We start from the raw sequence: 14,768 nt of genomic DNA, 5'->3' as shown, positions 1-14,768 counted from the left end.
GCAATATCTTCATCCATTTTTTGTGCGTTACAGAAAGATTTGTGCCTCTCCAAAACAACATTCATTTTAGTAGTGAACCGCCTATCTAACATTTGCATTGTCATCTCGTAAACATTACTTGGTTGACCATCACCCATTCCTAACAAAATCTCCGGAAGGTCTTCATACAAGCGTCGCCCTTCAACTCCTAAGTGATAAAGTAGAATAGCTTGCCTGCGCACAAGACCACATTTGTCCGTGCCAGTTTCTAGCACATAGGTAAGGAACAACTTTATCCATTCTTTCCAAGGAACGGAAGGGTCCCCAGGAGTAGGAAGAAAAGTAGGTGGAGCAACTAAACCTTGGTCAGACATAATAGTAATAAAACAATGCAATATGTCAATGCAGCAGAAAGAACAACTGATCAAAACTTTATAGTCCCACCTGTAAATGAATTAGAAGTTAAATCAAATAACAAACCAATACAATAAATTAAAATTAAAATGTTAAAATAACAAACCAGAACGTCGTGCAGATCCAGTGGTAATGCAGGTTGAAGAGATCCGAGTAAGAGTATTGTTTAAGTGGTGGAAATTAGAGTTGTTTAAAGAAATGTCCATTTAGTTGAGTAATCAACGTTTCCGATGAGAGAAAAAATAAAACGTCATGGTTTCACTTATTGAGGAGGAGGCTGCTGTACGTGACTTGCGTCACGTTTCTACAGGAAATTGAGAGCAGATGAGTGCGAGGGCACGAAGACACGAAGAGCACACATCAAGTGCAATCACGGGGACAGCGCGAGTCGAGAACTAAGTGCGTGGCAGAGCGAGCTCAGAGGTGCGTGTTCGATTGTCGTTTGTTTAATGTTTCTCTAGTGAAATCGGAGTGTCGCCACTGTACAAAACTTGCCGCAAACTGATGCATACGTTCAGCTGTAGCTGTAGACAGCTTGATCGCAATGCAAAATTGGATTAAGTCACTATTAACTGTACACATCAGGCAACTCTTCCAAGGGAGCACAAAGTATGGCAGCCAAACTATGTTGATACCCACACTCGCAGACAATGTAAAGATCAACTCCAATGCAAGATGTGAAGGTAAGTATCTTGATTAAGTAAGATACCTCCACAGATACCTCCAGCTCTTCATTCTAGCCTCACAGCCCCATCTACTCTTTTCGGTTCAAAGAGTAATATTCCACCCTAGCAACAAGCTCTACATTCCATCCCCATTAAGAGAACGCCAGAGTAAGCCTTTGATGTATATGAAGTACAGGATGTAACCGTGATGTATGTGTTGTACAGCATCCCAAGCCTCCCCCTACTGCTTTGACCTCCAAAACAAAACAAAAATGTCTAAATCCTTCCCTCCACTATCCTTTTCAATCAAAATAACAGACAAACAAGTCTACCTCTCAAATTTATTTCATAGTTCACTATACTAATTCATCACTAATCCTTCATGGGTTCCGGAGTAGCATGTTACATGCCAAAAATGAGCTTCAACACATCAGGGGTAGCAAATGCTATATAAATGCAAACCTTTTTCCTTCTTCTATACCTACGCTATCCTTCTCAATCCAAATAACTGACTAACATATCCACTATTTAAATTACTTTCATATTTCACTATACTAATTCACCATTAATCCTTTATGAGTTCCTGAGTAGCGTGCTACTCGCCGAAAAAGCGATTTGACGCCTCGTCAGGGTAGTAAGCGCTATATAAATGCAAATACAAAACAATCATTATTGGAATCCATGGGCCCCCACTGAGTCATTATTGGAATCCGGGGATCTCTGCCAAAGCAATTTCAATGATTTGAGCTGCAAAAAATACACAAAATTACAGAAACAAGCATTTGTCAAATAAATACACTAATAATGAAATAATTTATTAAATTTGCTAACAAATGTAAAAAAAAAATCTAAATGTTAATTTTAATGGGAAGGTTGGAGCTTTTTAAAGTTCAATTGAGGCTACCCATCATTCATACTATAATTTGTTTGATGTACTTGCAAGCTCACTCAAATCAATCTGAGTACACCAACTTAATTTGCAGCCTCCAATTTCAACTTTCTTCACATCTGCAGAATGTTAAATTTTTAAATTCACATTTTGCTTCTTTATTGATCTACACTCAATCAATCCGTTAATATTTTATTTCTAAGCAGTTGCGGACGCCCTGATAGGGCTCCCGGACCCGCAGGGGCCTTATGACCACAGGTTAAGAGCTGCTGGTATAGAGGATTGGTCCAACTTTACTTTATCCCCAGACTGGAGTATGTTCTTCAGATATTAAGGTCACATTTGTAACTTTATTAAAATAAAGTAACAGGTCATAAAACTAAGCTGGAAGTGAACTGGCCATGCCCGTCTGGCTTGAGGTGTTCCTAGAGTCTATGCCTCCTTCTAACCCCCCACAAAATAAGAGTTATAGTTCTATGTGGAGGTAGTTTTTGTAAATATTTCATTCAACATACCGGCATATTCCTCAAAGGAATACATGTCTTGTAAGTTGATAGGGAGCTCTCCTTATGGCTATAATGCAGTTCCTTCAGTAGTTCCATGTTGTGTTTATATTCTGAATTACAAAACTCTGAGGCTTATTGCAAGTTGCAGCTCGTCTTTTTAAACGTTGAATTGTGCCCATACTACATCCTCGGACCGTATCTCAGGGTTGACAACTGCTTAAGCCCTTCTAAAATATGAAACAACAGGGTAATTCCAGAAGTATAGCTGCAATAATGATTTTAAATGTTGCCCTAGAGAAGCTTTTCTTCCTGCCTGCACACTAGTGTGTTTTTTTCTGGTATGGATCATCTGATTCCTGTAAAGAAGTGAGGATTGACAATCTTTTTTCACACCCACTAGACCGGTGTGGTTTCTCCCCAGTTTGGATTCTCTGATGAGAGTATAGATTACTCCTTTGACTGAAGCTTTTTTCACACTCTGTACATTTGTATGTTTTTTCTCCAGCATGGATTCTACAATGCAGAGTAAGATGTCCCCTTCGACTGTAGCTCTTCTCACAGATTTCACATTGGTATGGTTTCTCCCCAGAATGGATCCTTTGATGATATAACAAACCTTTTCGATAGGTCAAGTTTTTCTGGCACTCTGTGCACTGGTATGGTTTCTCCCCGGTATGGATTCTGTGATGCTTTAGTAAAGATGACTTTTGAGCGAAGCTATTCCCACATTCTGTACACTGGTATGGTTTCTCCCCAGTATGGATTCTTTGATGAATTAGTAAAGCTGACTTTTCAGTGAAGCTTTTCCCACATTCTGTACATTGGTACGGTTTCTCCCCAGTATGGATTCTTTGATGATTTAATAAAGACGACGTGTTAGTGAAACGTTTCCCACATTCCGTACACTGGTACGGTTTTTCCCCAGTATGGGTTCTTTGATGCTTTAGTAAAGATGACTTTTCAGCGAAGCTTTTCCCACATTCCGTACACTTGTACGGTTTCTCCCCAGTATGGATTTTTTGATGATTTAATAAAGATGACTGCTGAGTGAAGTTTTTCCCACATTCTGTACACTGGTACGGTTTCTCCCCAGTATGGATTCTTTGATGATTTCGTAAAGATGACTTTTCAGTGAAGCTTTTCCCACATTCCGTACACTTGTACGGTTTCTCCCCAGTATGGATTCTTTGATGATTTAGTAAAGATGACTTTTCAGTGAAGCTTTTCCCACATTCCGAACACTGATATGGTTTCTCACCAGTATGGATTCTTTGATGATTTAATAAAGATGACTTGATAGTGAAATGTTTCCCACATTCCGTACATTGGTACTGTTTCTCCCCAGTATGGATTTTTTGATGTTTTAATAAAGATGACTTGTGAGTGAAGTTTTTCTCACACTCTGTACACTGGTACTGTCTCTTCAGGGGCTTAAACCTTTCATGCTTAAATCGATGTGAAGTTTCAGTGACACTCTCCATGCAATCCATATGAGTTTCTGCGACAGTATAACTAAGCCACAATCAGTAATAGTTTTTCCTCACGCTAGTTTAAGTATTTAGAGATAATTCTCTAACATGTGAACTTATTCAAGGTGGGAGTAAAGGTTAGCTGGCACTCCAATGTGTATATAATCTTATCTTCAAGTGTTTCCTCATACTCCTTGCTGTGGTACGATTCTTTTTTCCTAGCTTTGCTACAGAGGCCGTGCTGTGGTTAGCACATCATATTGTACAGCAGGTCTGTTTATCAGTGACCTTTCAGGCTGTGAAAGAGAAGAAAAGTAAATGTGTGGTTAAAAGGGGTCTGGTGTTCATTTATGCACAATATTCATGTCTGTAATTTCTTTAAAAGAGTGTATAAGTATGAATAGCTATATCTTTCTGGAGTGGGGAGACCCATGTTACTTTTAACTTCCTGGTATGGAAAGGGAAAAGTGCAATATGTACACCCTGTTGATGTATTATGTCCAGCCCACTGGAATTATGTGATTCTGCAGCCACAGCGTTTTTTCATATAATTATGGATTTGCCGCATTTGCCACATATTCCATCATATCCTCCATAATGTGCAGATTTTAACACAAATAGAAATGTGGTTTCTAGCTCGAACAGTTCAAGTTACAAAAAGATGCGTCGATGCTTGCTGCTGTCCAGTGTAAGGCACTTCGCAAAGGTTGGCTGTTCACTTTTCAGTTGCTTTTAGCTGCATTTCAGTGTTAAACTAGTACTAATAAGGTGAACCCTTTGTCCAGACAGTGTTAATGTATACAAGTGACAAAACAATGATCTCATACAATCACACAACGTGCAGCACTATGCAGCATAATTTGCATTTTCTTCTCACATAATATAGTAAACACTGCTCAATAATTTGGTCCTCCTCTGCCGCATAATTCTAGTGGCTATGACTAAATGGAAGATGTAAATGGTGGCATATTCTTGTATAGAATGGGAGACTATGAATGTGTTGGGCCAAGGCAGAACAGGAGACTGGAGAGAAGATTTGATATTGTCCCTTATATGTGGAACTGCGAGTCCTCATGGCTTGCATCACCTTTTACTTTTTAAAATATGTAATTGATTTCATTCATTTCAAACGGTCATCATAGATATATTAATGGCAGCACTGTATTTAGGTTTCATTTTCTTGCAAGCAAGTGGCTTAAATCACAATTGCATTTAAACCTGAAACCAGCATTATTCCATAGGCTAGATTTGACTTTTAAAAGATCAAACTACAAACTGAATACAGCTTTAAAAAATGTACACTTCTCACCCCCCTTCGCTCTGAGTGGACCCATATTAATGAGGATTATTGTGAGAAAATATTTAATAACCTATTTGATTGATTCAATAGACTGACGTATGCAAATTCACTGTATATACACCAAATTAAACATGCATTGGGGTTTGCATCCAATCCAGAAGTCATACATAGTTTACATTTACAAACAGATTAGGCTTTAATTTAAGTGCATATATTATTGTAAAGTAGGGGCCTGGGATCATCTTTATCATCATCTTGAATAATTGTAATATCTCATTCCACTGTTGTGCCATAGACTGCTTCCTCAATCTCAGCCTTCACTCTCGTAGTGTAAGGCCCTCCACATCTCCCAAACTAATCACAACTTCCCTCCGTCTTACAGCCAGGCGGAATCTGGGGTCTTTGAATGTAGGGTAATAGCTCTCTTACCTATTATGAATAGCCACTTAACCTCATTTTGGTCTCCGGAATAACCCAAGAATACAAGCATCTGCTTGCAGATGGGCAGTTCTTTAGCCAGGGTCTGAAGCCAGAGTGCATCTCAAGCTAATGTGGCCTTTCTAAAGAGGGGTTCAGAATTATCTTGCTCACCTTCTGCTGGGTGAGGTAACATTTTAGATTGTATAAATGAATTGGGAATTCTGGGAGCTCTTGGCAATATTGCCATCGAGTGTCACTGAGCGCTCACTCTATGTAGGTTTCCCATGTACCCCTAAGTGGGACAAGAGGTATGTCTGAATGTTTCAGTATTGCTTTATAGAACCAGGAGACCAGAGGTTTGACATTTCTCCTTGTGTGCAGTGTTTGTCATGCGGCATGCTCCAGGATGGTGTCCCATTGCCTTTTAACTGCATTAGTTCTTCTCCCATAAATTAGGAATCGGCCATAAGACAGTCCTCTTATCTCTTCTAATATAGATAGGTCACCTATTTGTGTGAAGCCTGCCATTTTCCATTGCGTCAAGTATTCCAGCTTATGTATGGAGCTTCTTAAGAGGATTCACAGGCGCATATGGCTTAGCTACACTCGTTTTGTTCATGCACCACTTCAGACAACCCAGAGCAGTGCGTGCTAAGACAGAAAGGCCTTTAGCAGTTAAGGCACTATAAAATAAGCTGAAAGTGGCAATCTCGTTACCGCTCAGGAGTATAACCATATACATCTGAGTGACTCTCTACTAACCAGTAAGTCACCCATTGGAGCTGGGCTTCCAGATAAAAAGCTTCAAAAAGTAGGGCATGATCCTCCCTTATCCGTTGGCGGTTTTATTTCTGCTAATGCCACTCGTCTTCTGTTAGAGCCCCATAATCAGACCACCCAGCATAGACTCAAGTTTACAAACATATTGTTTGAGGAGCAAGGAAGGAAGATTCATAAAGTTGCAAAGACAACATGGTCGCCTAATTGTTTTGGATATTGGGAGCTATATGGCTCATCGCAGACAAAGGGAGTGCACATGAGAATGCAGCCTTAGATCTGTGTACGAACCACAAATCCTAAATTGTTTGCCAATAAATCACCCTTCAGTTGATATTATATGACTAGGGCTCCCAGTTTTATGGTATTTATTTTTCAAACATTTCCGTTTGTATTTATCCATATTTATTTTTTGGTCATTGTATCTGTATTCATCCACATTTATTTTTGTTGCAAACAAAACAAGCATTGAAAATGCAATAGATCTCGCCTTTGATTAAGTTGAAGCCATTTGCTTTGCTAATGGTATTGTAGATGGCTTTAACTTAATAAAAGGCGAGACCTGTTGCATTTTCAATGCTTGTTTTTTACTGCTGTGCACGGGGGTGAGGGACCAACCCATTTGCCAAGCATGCACCAGGACCTGTGACACCTCTGCTATTTGTTTGCGAGGGTCTGAGGAAAGCCTGTCCGCAGGAGCATAGCTGTCATTGGTGTAGCAGGTGCAGTGGCACCGGGTCCCAGAGCACCGACGGCCAACTGAACCCTGATTATTGCCAGAGGGTCCACTTCCTTTCTTACACAAGGCTATGCTCCATGCCCGTCCCACTGCAGTGTGCTCTCCTGGTTGCTGTGCAGTGTGGGTAGATATTGTCCTATTGTGGTCTCTGCTGTACATAAAGTGCGGGTTTTGTCGATGCGTTGTATGTTTCAGCCTTCGGCCGTCCCAGCTCGCTTAGTGCTGTTGGCAAACATCCCGATTGCTGGAGGTCACCCTCTCGAAAGTGGGTCTGTTCATGTAGCAGATGGAGCACCCCCTTGAAGGTCGCGCTGAAGAATTCCCCCCTCCCTGCTCAGAGGAGAGTTCACCTTGAAGAGGAGCCCACTCCGGTCCAAGGACTGCTGCACTCACTCAGCACCTATGCGGGGACTGGAAATATGCCGCAGGGGCGGAATGTGAGCCGGGCTCGCGCTCTTCCCTGGAATCCTGCAGAGTAAACCCCGTTCAATGTGACCCCCGTGCTGGCAGCAGGACGTCCCCAGGTGCGCTCTCCCGAGCGCAATCAGTGCATGACTACAGAAAAACCAGATCATAGCTAGCCCTGTGACCTCAGAAGGGCACTGTAGAGAAAGCAAATGTGTCACTTCCACCATGATGTCAGCTGGGGTTTTGAGGTCTTCTGTGGCATAATTTACCGGCTGGTCCTTCAACTTCACAGGGTCACAGGGCCCTGTTCTAGAAGTGTGTATTTTTTTGAGCTAACACAGTAGGCAATGTTACATCGATTAAACACGTTTCTATGTATTTTGTAGCGCAAAATCATCTTGTCTGCATAATTTCCTGTACCCCTTTACAGCGGTACAGGTAAATATTTTGGTTTATCATTGTGTGTGTCTTGGTTTCCCATATCAAGGTTGGCTCACAGCAGAATTATTCCACGCATTCAGGCTGCACCGCTGCCAAGATGCCCTTTATTAACAATTATAATACAGACATGACTGGTACGACATTGCCAAGTGGTAGTGGCTAGAAGTCCAAGACTGATTCGAATTGTGAGGCGTGTCAGCTAGGCCGCAGTGGCTATCACTACGGGAACAGATGTGCCATGCCTGTTGCTGATGGTATATGGTCTCCCATTTTACCATGGCAACAGGAGTTACCAGATAAATTGGCATTACAAGTGGTGCTCAAAAATGGCACATTGTGCATGGTGGAAGGGGACCTGGATGGAGGAAAATCATGTGGGATTCTGGGAGCAGTGCCCGATTCATGCAGTGGTATACCCTCCCTCAAGATTGCTTTGCAATGGCTGCTAATTCTAAACCTGGGCTTGCTGCATCACAGTGTCTGACAGGAGCGCTGGAGGTGAGGGTGCAGGAGGTGCTGCAACTCCCCGATAACCTTTGGGGAGTTAAGCAGAATAATCGACCATGACGAGTCGATTGATTGATATGTTTTTCTTGTAACACTTTCTGTTTGTTCCTTCAAAATATATCAGCAGCGTGGAAAGTACAAGTGACACATAAGGTAACATCAAATCACAGCAAGCAAAAACGGTGCCACTTAACCACCAGCAGACTCCTGGGGCAAGCTGCACAGATCTCACTGTGCAAACTCAATCCTTAAGTGTCAGCATGCTTCATGCCCCATTGTATCTCATAAATGCTAAATATGTTCATTAGTGTCCAGGGAAACAGTTACTTCTTCTACTGGGTTTCACCTCCTTATTTAGCCAGGGGTATAATGAGCACCATTGTGTTTCTTTTCAGTTTGCCATGCAGGCCCTTTTATGCAGTTTCTTTGAGTGCGTTTTTTCAACTAAGGTTTTCATTCATCTTTCCTTCTGTTGACAACATTGATGGGTGCATGCGACAGGCGCATTACCGGATGACACGCCTGAACCATTAGGTGGCCCTCAGCTGCGATGTGAGCATCATCTGCTGGTTATAAAATTCCACCTTTGGAGTGCTTGAGTTCTATGTTGTAATCATAACTTCAGGGATGAAGCACTTACCAAACTCAGTGCTTACCAATATATATTTAAAAAATCCCAAATTCTTTAGGGCGAATTAACGTAAATACATTTGAAATCATGCCAGCAAATAACAATTATGAGGTGACCACAAGTACACAATTTTACAATGAATATAGACGCAGTTGAAAGTCAGGTATATTTGATAGCTCACACAGCTACATTGTGAGATGAATATTCATGTGTCTTCATTCGTTCAGAAAGGGGATGTTTCAGAGGGTTAGTGAGTGGCAGAATGGGTGAAGCTCTGGAGTCTGCATCCGACTTCTAGTCCCCTTGGTGTGCAGATATTCACCCTGACTAGGATGCTGTTGGGGCAGGGAGTACAGGTTCTGCTCAGAATTCGCTTGATGCTGTAGGGGTCTGCCATGCAGTGACTTTACCTGTGTTTTGCAGTGTTAAGTTTAGGGTTGTCCGATTGCTTCGTGTCTGATGTGTAAACGAAAGGAATGGAATTGAGGGATTCCGTCCATGTGGATTAAGAATCTGGCAAACCTACTTATAGAGCATGGCATGGCATAGGGCACACAGCTGCTTATTCCCACCGACCTCTGGCACTGTGTTTCAGTTCCCCGCCGTTTCAAGGAGGCCAGCTCTGTCGTGCAGCCTCGAGGGGTTTTTATCTCATTCCAGATCAGAACTATAGAGCATGCTGTTAACGACTGGAGAGGGCTAGATAGCCAGAGGCCAGCCCCTGAGGAAGCATCCAATAGAATTGTGTTATTTCTTTTTCACATTCCCCAATGGCAGCAGTACAAAGGAAGAGAGGGAGAGGGAGGGAGAGAGAGAGGAGAGGAGAGGAGAGGAGAGGAGAGGAGAGGAGAGGGGAGAGAGAACGAACAAGAGTGTGGGAGAGAGGCCAGCCCCTGAGAAGCAATCTTCGTTTTCATTGACCTGTGGGCCGCTCTAACTCCAAGAGGCAAACAATAGCAATTTAGAGAAGACAGGTTCACACGACAGTGGCAGTTCGTGTTCATAAACCACAGCTCCCCAGGTCTGTCATTAACACACACTATCAGAAGTTGTGGGAAATGATTAGGGCAGGCAACTTCGCTGATGGACGTGCTGTGTAACTCACAACACCCTGCCACACCTGGATTAGCAATATATTGTGAAAATCCACCACAACACTACCGTTCTTCCAGACTCTCTCGCGCTAGGCTTTGATTTATTTGGTACACTTACTCTAAGTAGCACTAGGATTATTCACTAGTTTCAGTGACCTCGTGCAGATGACCAGCAAACCCCATTCGCAAAAATTGTTCCGGCACCACTGGCTGTAGTTTGGGGGTGGTGTTGTTGCCAGTTCAGAAGTTACAAGGACCGCCATGAGGAGCACCTGAGCTGTAGAACTTTCCTTATTTTTTCTAGCAATAGGTAACGTGGTGCTCCGTATCTGGCCACATTGCGACGCTAGAGGAAAACTTTTTCTTTTTAAGTTGGCACTGCGCCGTTCCAACATTAGCACCTTTATTTATGAAGCTTTTTTTTAGGAAGCACAGTGACGGCAGGTGTTAAAAGAGTTATATAGTGAGGTGAATACAGGAAAACCTTAATAATTAGGCCAGCTCTTTGTTTCTGTGTGAAGTTGAACAGAAAAGGAGGTTGTGGAAGGGCAGAACTCAGCGGGAAATAAAACACAGATGAAACAGCAATGAAAGAAGGGAGTGCATTACCAGGTAGCAGTTATCGCTGCTTAATTTGTGCCGGTGTTTGCAAGTGTGGGCTCAGACAATCGCTGTTAGAGATCAGAGTTTATATGTCAACATTACACTTTTACTCACATCAAGCGAGAGAAAGGGAAATAAAGAGATAAGTAAAGACTAAGAAAAGAATTAGAAAGCAGAAATGAAAAGGAAGCTGTAAGAGTGGAACACAGACAGGAAGCGTAGGCGGTGGGAGAAAGAGGCATGAGCGGCAATCAAGACCAAACAACCTTGGTGTTTAAAGCCCAGCATTCGGCGGCGCCAGCAGTGGGCTTCCAAGAATAACTTTTGCCTGTTACAATTATTTATTCTTTTTTATTTTATTTCATTTACAAATTGATCCCCGTGAGTCACATTATTGTCAGGTCTATGTACTAAAAAAGAGTTCACACTGACAATTATCAGAGCACGTGGAGGCACAGGCACCGAGAAAAGTACAGCTATAGCATCATTGAATCCGCACGTACAGCCACAGGCTTCATTAAAAAAAAAAAAAAAAAAAATGATCTTATTGCTGCAATGAAACACGAATGTGACAACAGGTCTGGGAACGGCAGGTGACAGGACGTGATAGAGACACACGAGGAGCATTCATCGGTTGGGATTTGTCACCAGCAAACCAAGCATTAGGCGCATTTCAAGATGTCGTTTAAAACGTACTAGTGGGCCATTTCGTTCCAGGAAGAGATGCTGCAGTGTGAAGGGGCACCTTTTGTTTGCACCACGCAGAGATCAGATGTGCATGCGGGGACTGCCTTTACTGGCGGCTAAAAAAAAGTCCACAGAGTATCACGCCGTCAGTAAAGGGGAAAATACCCGCGTGCACATCTTCTGTCTCCCCACATGTACGCTGGATTCGTATCGATTCCAAAAGGCCTCTTATGGCAGAGCACCGCATGCGCTGCTTTTGCCAGGCCGAGACCTAAAAAGGAGCTGCAGCTAGTATTTTTCCACATTTATTTAAATCGACATGCATACTTTGTCGGCTGAATCCATAGTGGGAAAAAATAAGCAGCCTGGCAATCTGTCAGTTTTGTGAAGGATATGTTCGACCCCTGAAATATAATTGCAAACACCAGGTGTTTTCCCTTCCCAAGTGAGACACTTAACAGTAACATCTCCGTCAAAAACCAGGGTAAAGGATAAGATACAGGAGACGCTGGTTTGGAATGGCAAATACCACAGCTTCGGAACTTCACAGAACTACTGCTTGCTAATATTGACAAAGCAAGAATAATGTACATTGTCTTTAGGAAAAGTTTTTTTAATAACAAATATAAAGCATTTAACCCCTTCGGTGCTCATGACGGAACGGTTCCGTCATGAGCCACGGTTGAGCTGTGCTCATGACGGAACCGTTCCGTCATGACCACGCCCGCGCAAGAAACCGTCAGCACAGCGGCGGAATTCGCGCAGCATGGAAGGGGTTAAGACACATGGTCGCACCAGGCTTTTTTGTGTGTACAGAGATCATAATTTGTTTACTTTTATGTGTGGAATATTATTCTTTTTCCACAACGGGGTAATCTAGCACTGTGTGAAGGCTTAATCTGTCTACAAGGGCAACAGACCTGCTAATGGCATCAGGCACATTTTACCATGGTCCTCATTTACTTGCTGCAAAGATAAAAGACAGCAAGCTCATCAAAAACCACAGCTGGACGTGAGACCCTGCCAAGGCTGTCCCATTCCACTGGCATCTGAACAACACAGGGAGCCAAACCAGCCCACAACCCACATGTCTACACAGCCTGCCTCTGGCCAATTCTGTAAAGTGGCCCTGCGCATGCAATTCTACACTCCTTCCCCTCAAAAGGTTGCTGGGGCTGCAGCCGATGTCCTGGGGTGTTTCACACCTTTTAAAGGACATCAGATGCTTGCACTGCTCAAAGAGTTTACCTTGGATGAGCACCACAGCGAGGGGTTCTGGAGGGTCTCTGCAGACACGGCGCCCCCAGCTGAACTTGTTCACCCCTCTCCAGAGCGTCAGTAGACCCTCTTTTGCCTTTTCATCAACGGCTTAATAGAGTCATTGATTGCCGGAAAGAACATTGATGCCCCCAGGTTGGCGAAACATAAAATACCAGCCCTGATGTTCGCAGACGACACCCCTCCTGCTTGCGAACTCCCCTATGGTAATCCAGAGGACTCTTGACAACTTTAGTGTCTTCTGCAAACAGCGGGGTGTGGAGATCAATCTCCGAAAAACAAAGTATATGGCCTTCAATGTGGGCAACACCACCCGCCCAAATCCCTGCTTGGATGGAAGACCCCAGGACAGGTTATCCATCTTTGAGTATTTTAGGATTACGCTAACAGAGAAGATGGATTGGGGTGCCCAAATCAACAAATCAAGTCTGAAACTAACTCAGACAACGAGGGGTATTTTAAAATTAGAAAACACTATTAGGCAGAATGTTCCTAAGGGCAGATCCCTTTAAGGACGTAATCCCTCACTCACCAATGGTGACATGCTTCATCATAGGGACTCTCCTCCCAAAGGAAAAATCTAGTTCCTTTGGGGGCTACAACCCCGTCTCTGAGAGGGAGGAGCTCAGGGATGTTTTATTTCTAGTATTTAGGACTGACTAAGTCCACATATGATGAGCAAGGGTGCAGCGCAAATAATGAAAATTGTTAGTATGTGAAAAAAAAAAGTGATCGTTAAAACTGGCTAGGAGGCACTGAAGTCAACTTTAATCAAAAGATGCCTACTGTCAGGATTAAAAAGCAGTGCACCTGCGGTATGGATTTAAAACCGCTATGGTGTGAGTTTTAGGTGGTCGACATGTTTCAGCCCAGGAAGACCCAAGGTGGATCGGGCTTTCGTCAGGACCTTACAAAAAAATTGCTACTGCAAGTAAAGCAAGTGAAAGAACTAAATCAAAAAAGGATATAGGGCCGATGCAATGTCATAGGCCTCTATCCGAACCTGCAAGTACCTGAAATGGAAAGAAAGTAACACATGTCAGGTAAGTTTAATATATGTTTTATCAGTATAAAATGTGTACTAAAAAGGATCTGCATGTACAATAGTCCCAAAAGGAAACAAGCATTTACAATGCAATGGTCTCGGCATTGGTAAAGTTAGAGCTATTGGCATTGCTCATGACATTATTTTTGTTAATGTTTTTGTTTTTAAAACATTTAAAGAAACGGCATTGTCATGAGCAATGGCAATAGCTCTAACTTTAACAATGCCGAGAGCGTTGCATTGTAAATGCTTGTTATAATACTAAAAACATTGAAGCAGTGTTTGTGAAAAGGAGCAATCCGCAAATGTGGGCCACTTTTTGTTAGGGTGCCCTGTCCTAAACTACAAAAACTCCTACACAGGCCCATATGTAGGACTGGGGATGTGTTTCACTTGAGTATCTAGAAATAGAACGTTTTCGCTTAAAAATGCCTGGAAGTAATTTTAGCCATTTAATCATATAAACTATAAAACTCTAGTAGGTAGGAAACTATAAGTCCTGGCATTCACTGCCAGGCAGTTGGAATGCTTTCATGGTTTTGTGTGTAAAAGCCATGCTGGCCGCAACTGTGTAATAATAAAATATACGCTTGCTCCTAAATGTCAGGGTATAAGTGACCGAGCGCCTCGGTGAGAGCTGGGTGGTTGTCTCCCTGGCAGTGGCGTTGCTGTCCTTTGTGTGGGGGAATGCTTTGCCATGCAGTTCAACGAGAAGCTTTTACAGCCCGACATGAAAGGGCACCGACGTGACAACGAACAAAAGCCTCCACCCCCTCCTGCTTGCTGGGGGCAGGCCGAGCAAAGCAAACTTCACACAAAGCTGCTGCAGCTGAAGTGAGTCACAGAGACGCGAGGCAAATGCAGAGTAAAACAGTCTCAGGTTTTTGCCACTCATCCACTGACAATACAACTGATT

The 14,768-nt window shown here is 42.8% G+C and overlaps 1 protein-coding gene across 2 annotated transcripts in view; it reads right to left on the bottom strand.

Moving 5' to 3' along the window:
- Positions 1–1,385: 1,385 nt before the first annotated feature.
- LOC146830307 (uncharacterized) overlaps positions 1,386–14,768 on the bottom strand; it is a 98,641-nt gene continuing 85,258 nt past the window's right edge. For both annotated transcript variants that reach the window (XM_085604498.1, XM_085604497.1), the window contains one exon: positions 1,386–4,218. In XM_085604498.1, coding sequence (XP_085460624.1) covers positions 2,774–3,943 — 1,170 coding nt within the window. In that variant the 5' untranslated portion in view covers positions 3,944–4,218 and the 3' untranslated portion in view covers positions 1,386–2,773. The remainder of the gene's footprint in view (positions 4,219–14,768) is intronic.

Source organism: Triturus cristatus, chromosome 5_1 (assembly GCF_964204655.1).
Source record: "Triturus cristatus chromosome 5_1, aTriCri1.1, whole genome shotgun sequence".
In the NCBI taxonomy this organism is placed as follows: domain Eukaryota; kingdom Metazoa; phylum Chordata; class Amphibia; order Caudata; family Salamandridae; genus Triturus; species Triturus cristatus.
Note: the sequence above shows the minus strand (reverse complement) of the source record. Positions and strands in the feature narration are given on the sequence as shown.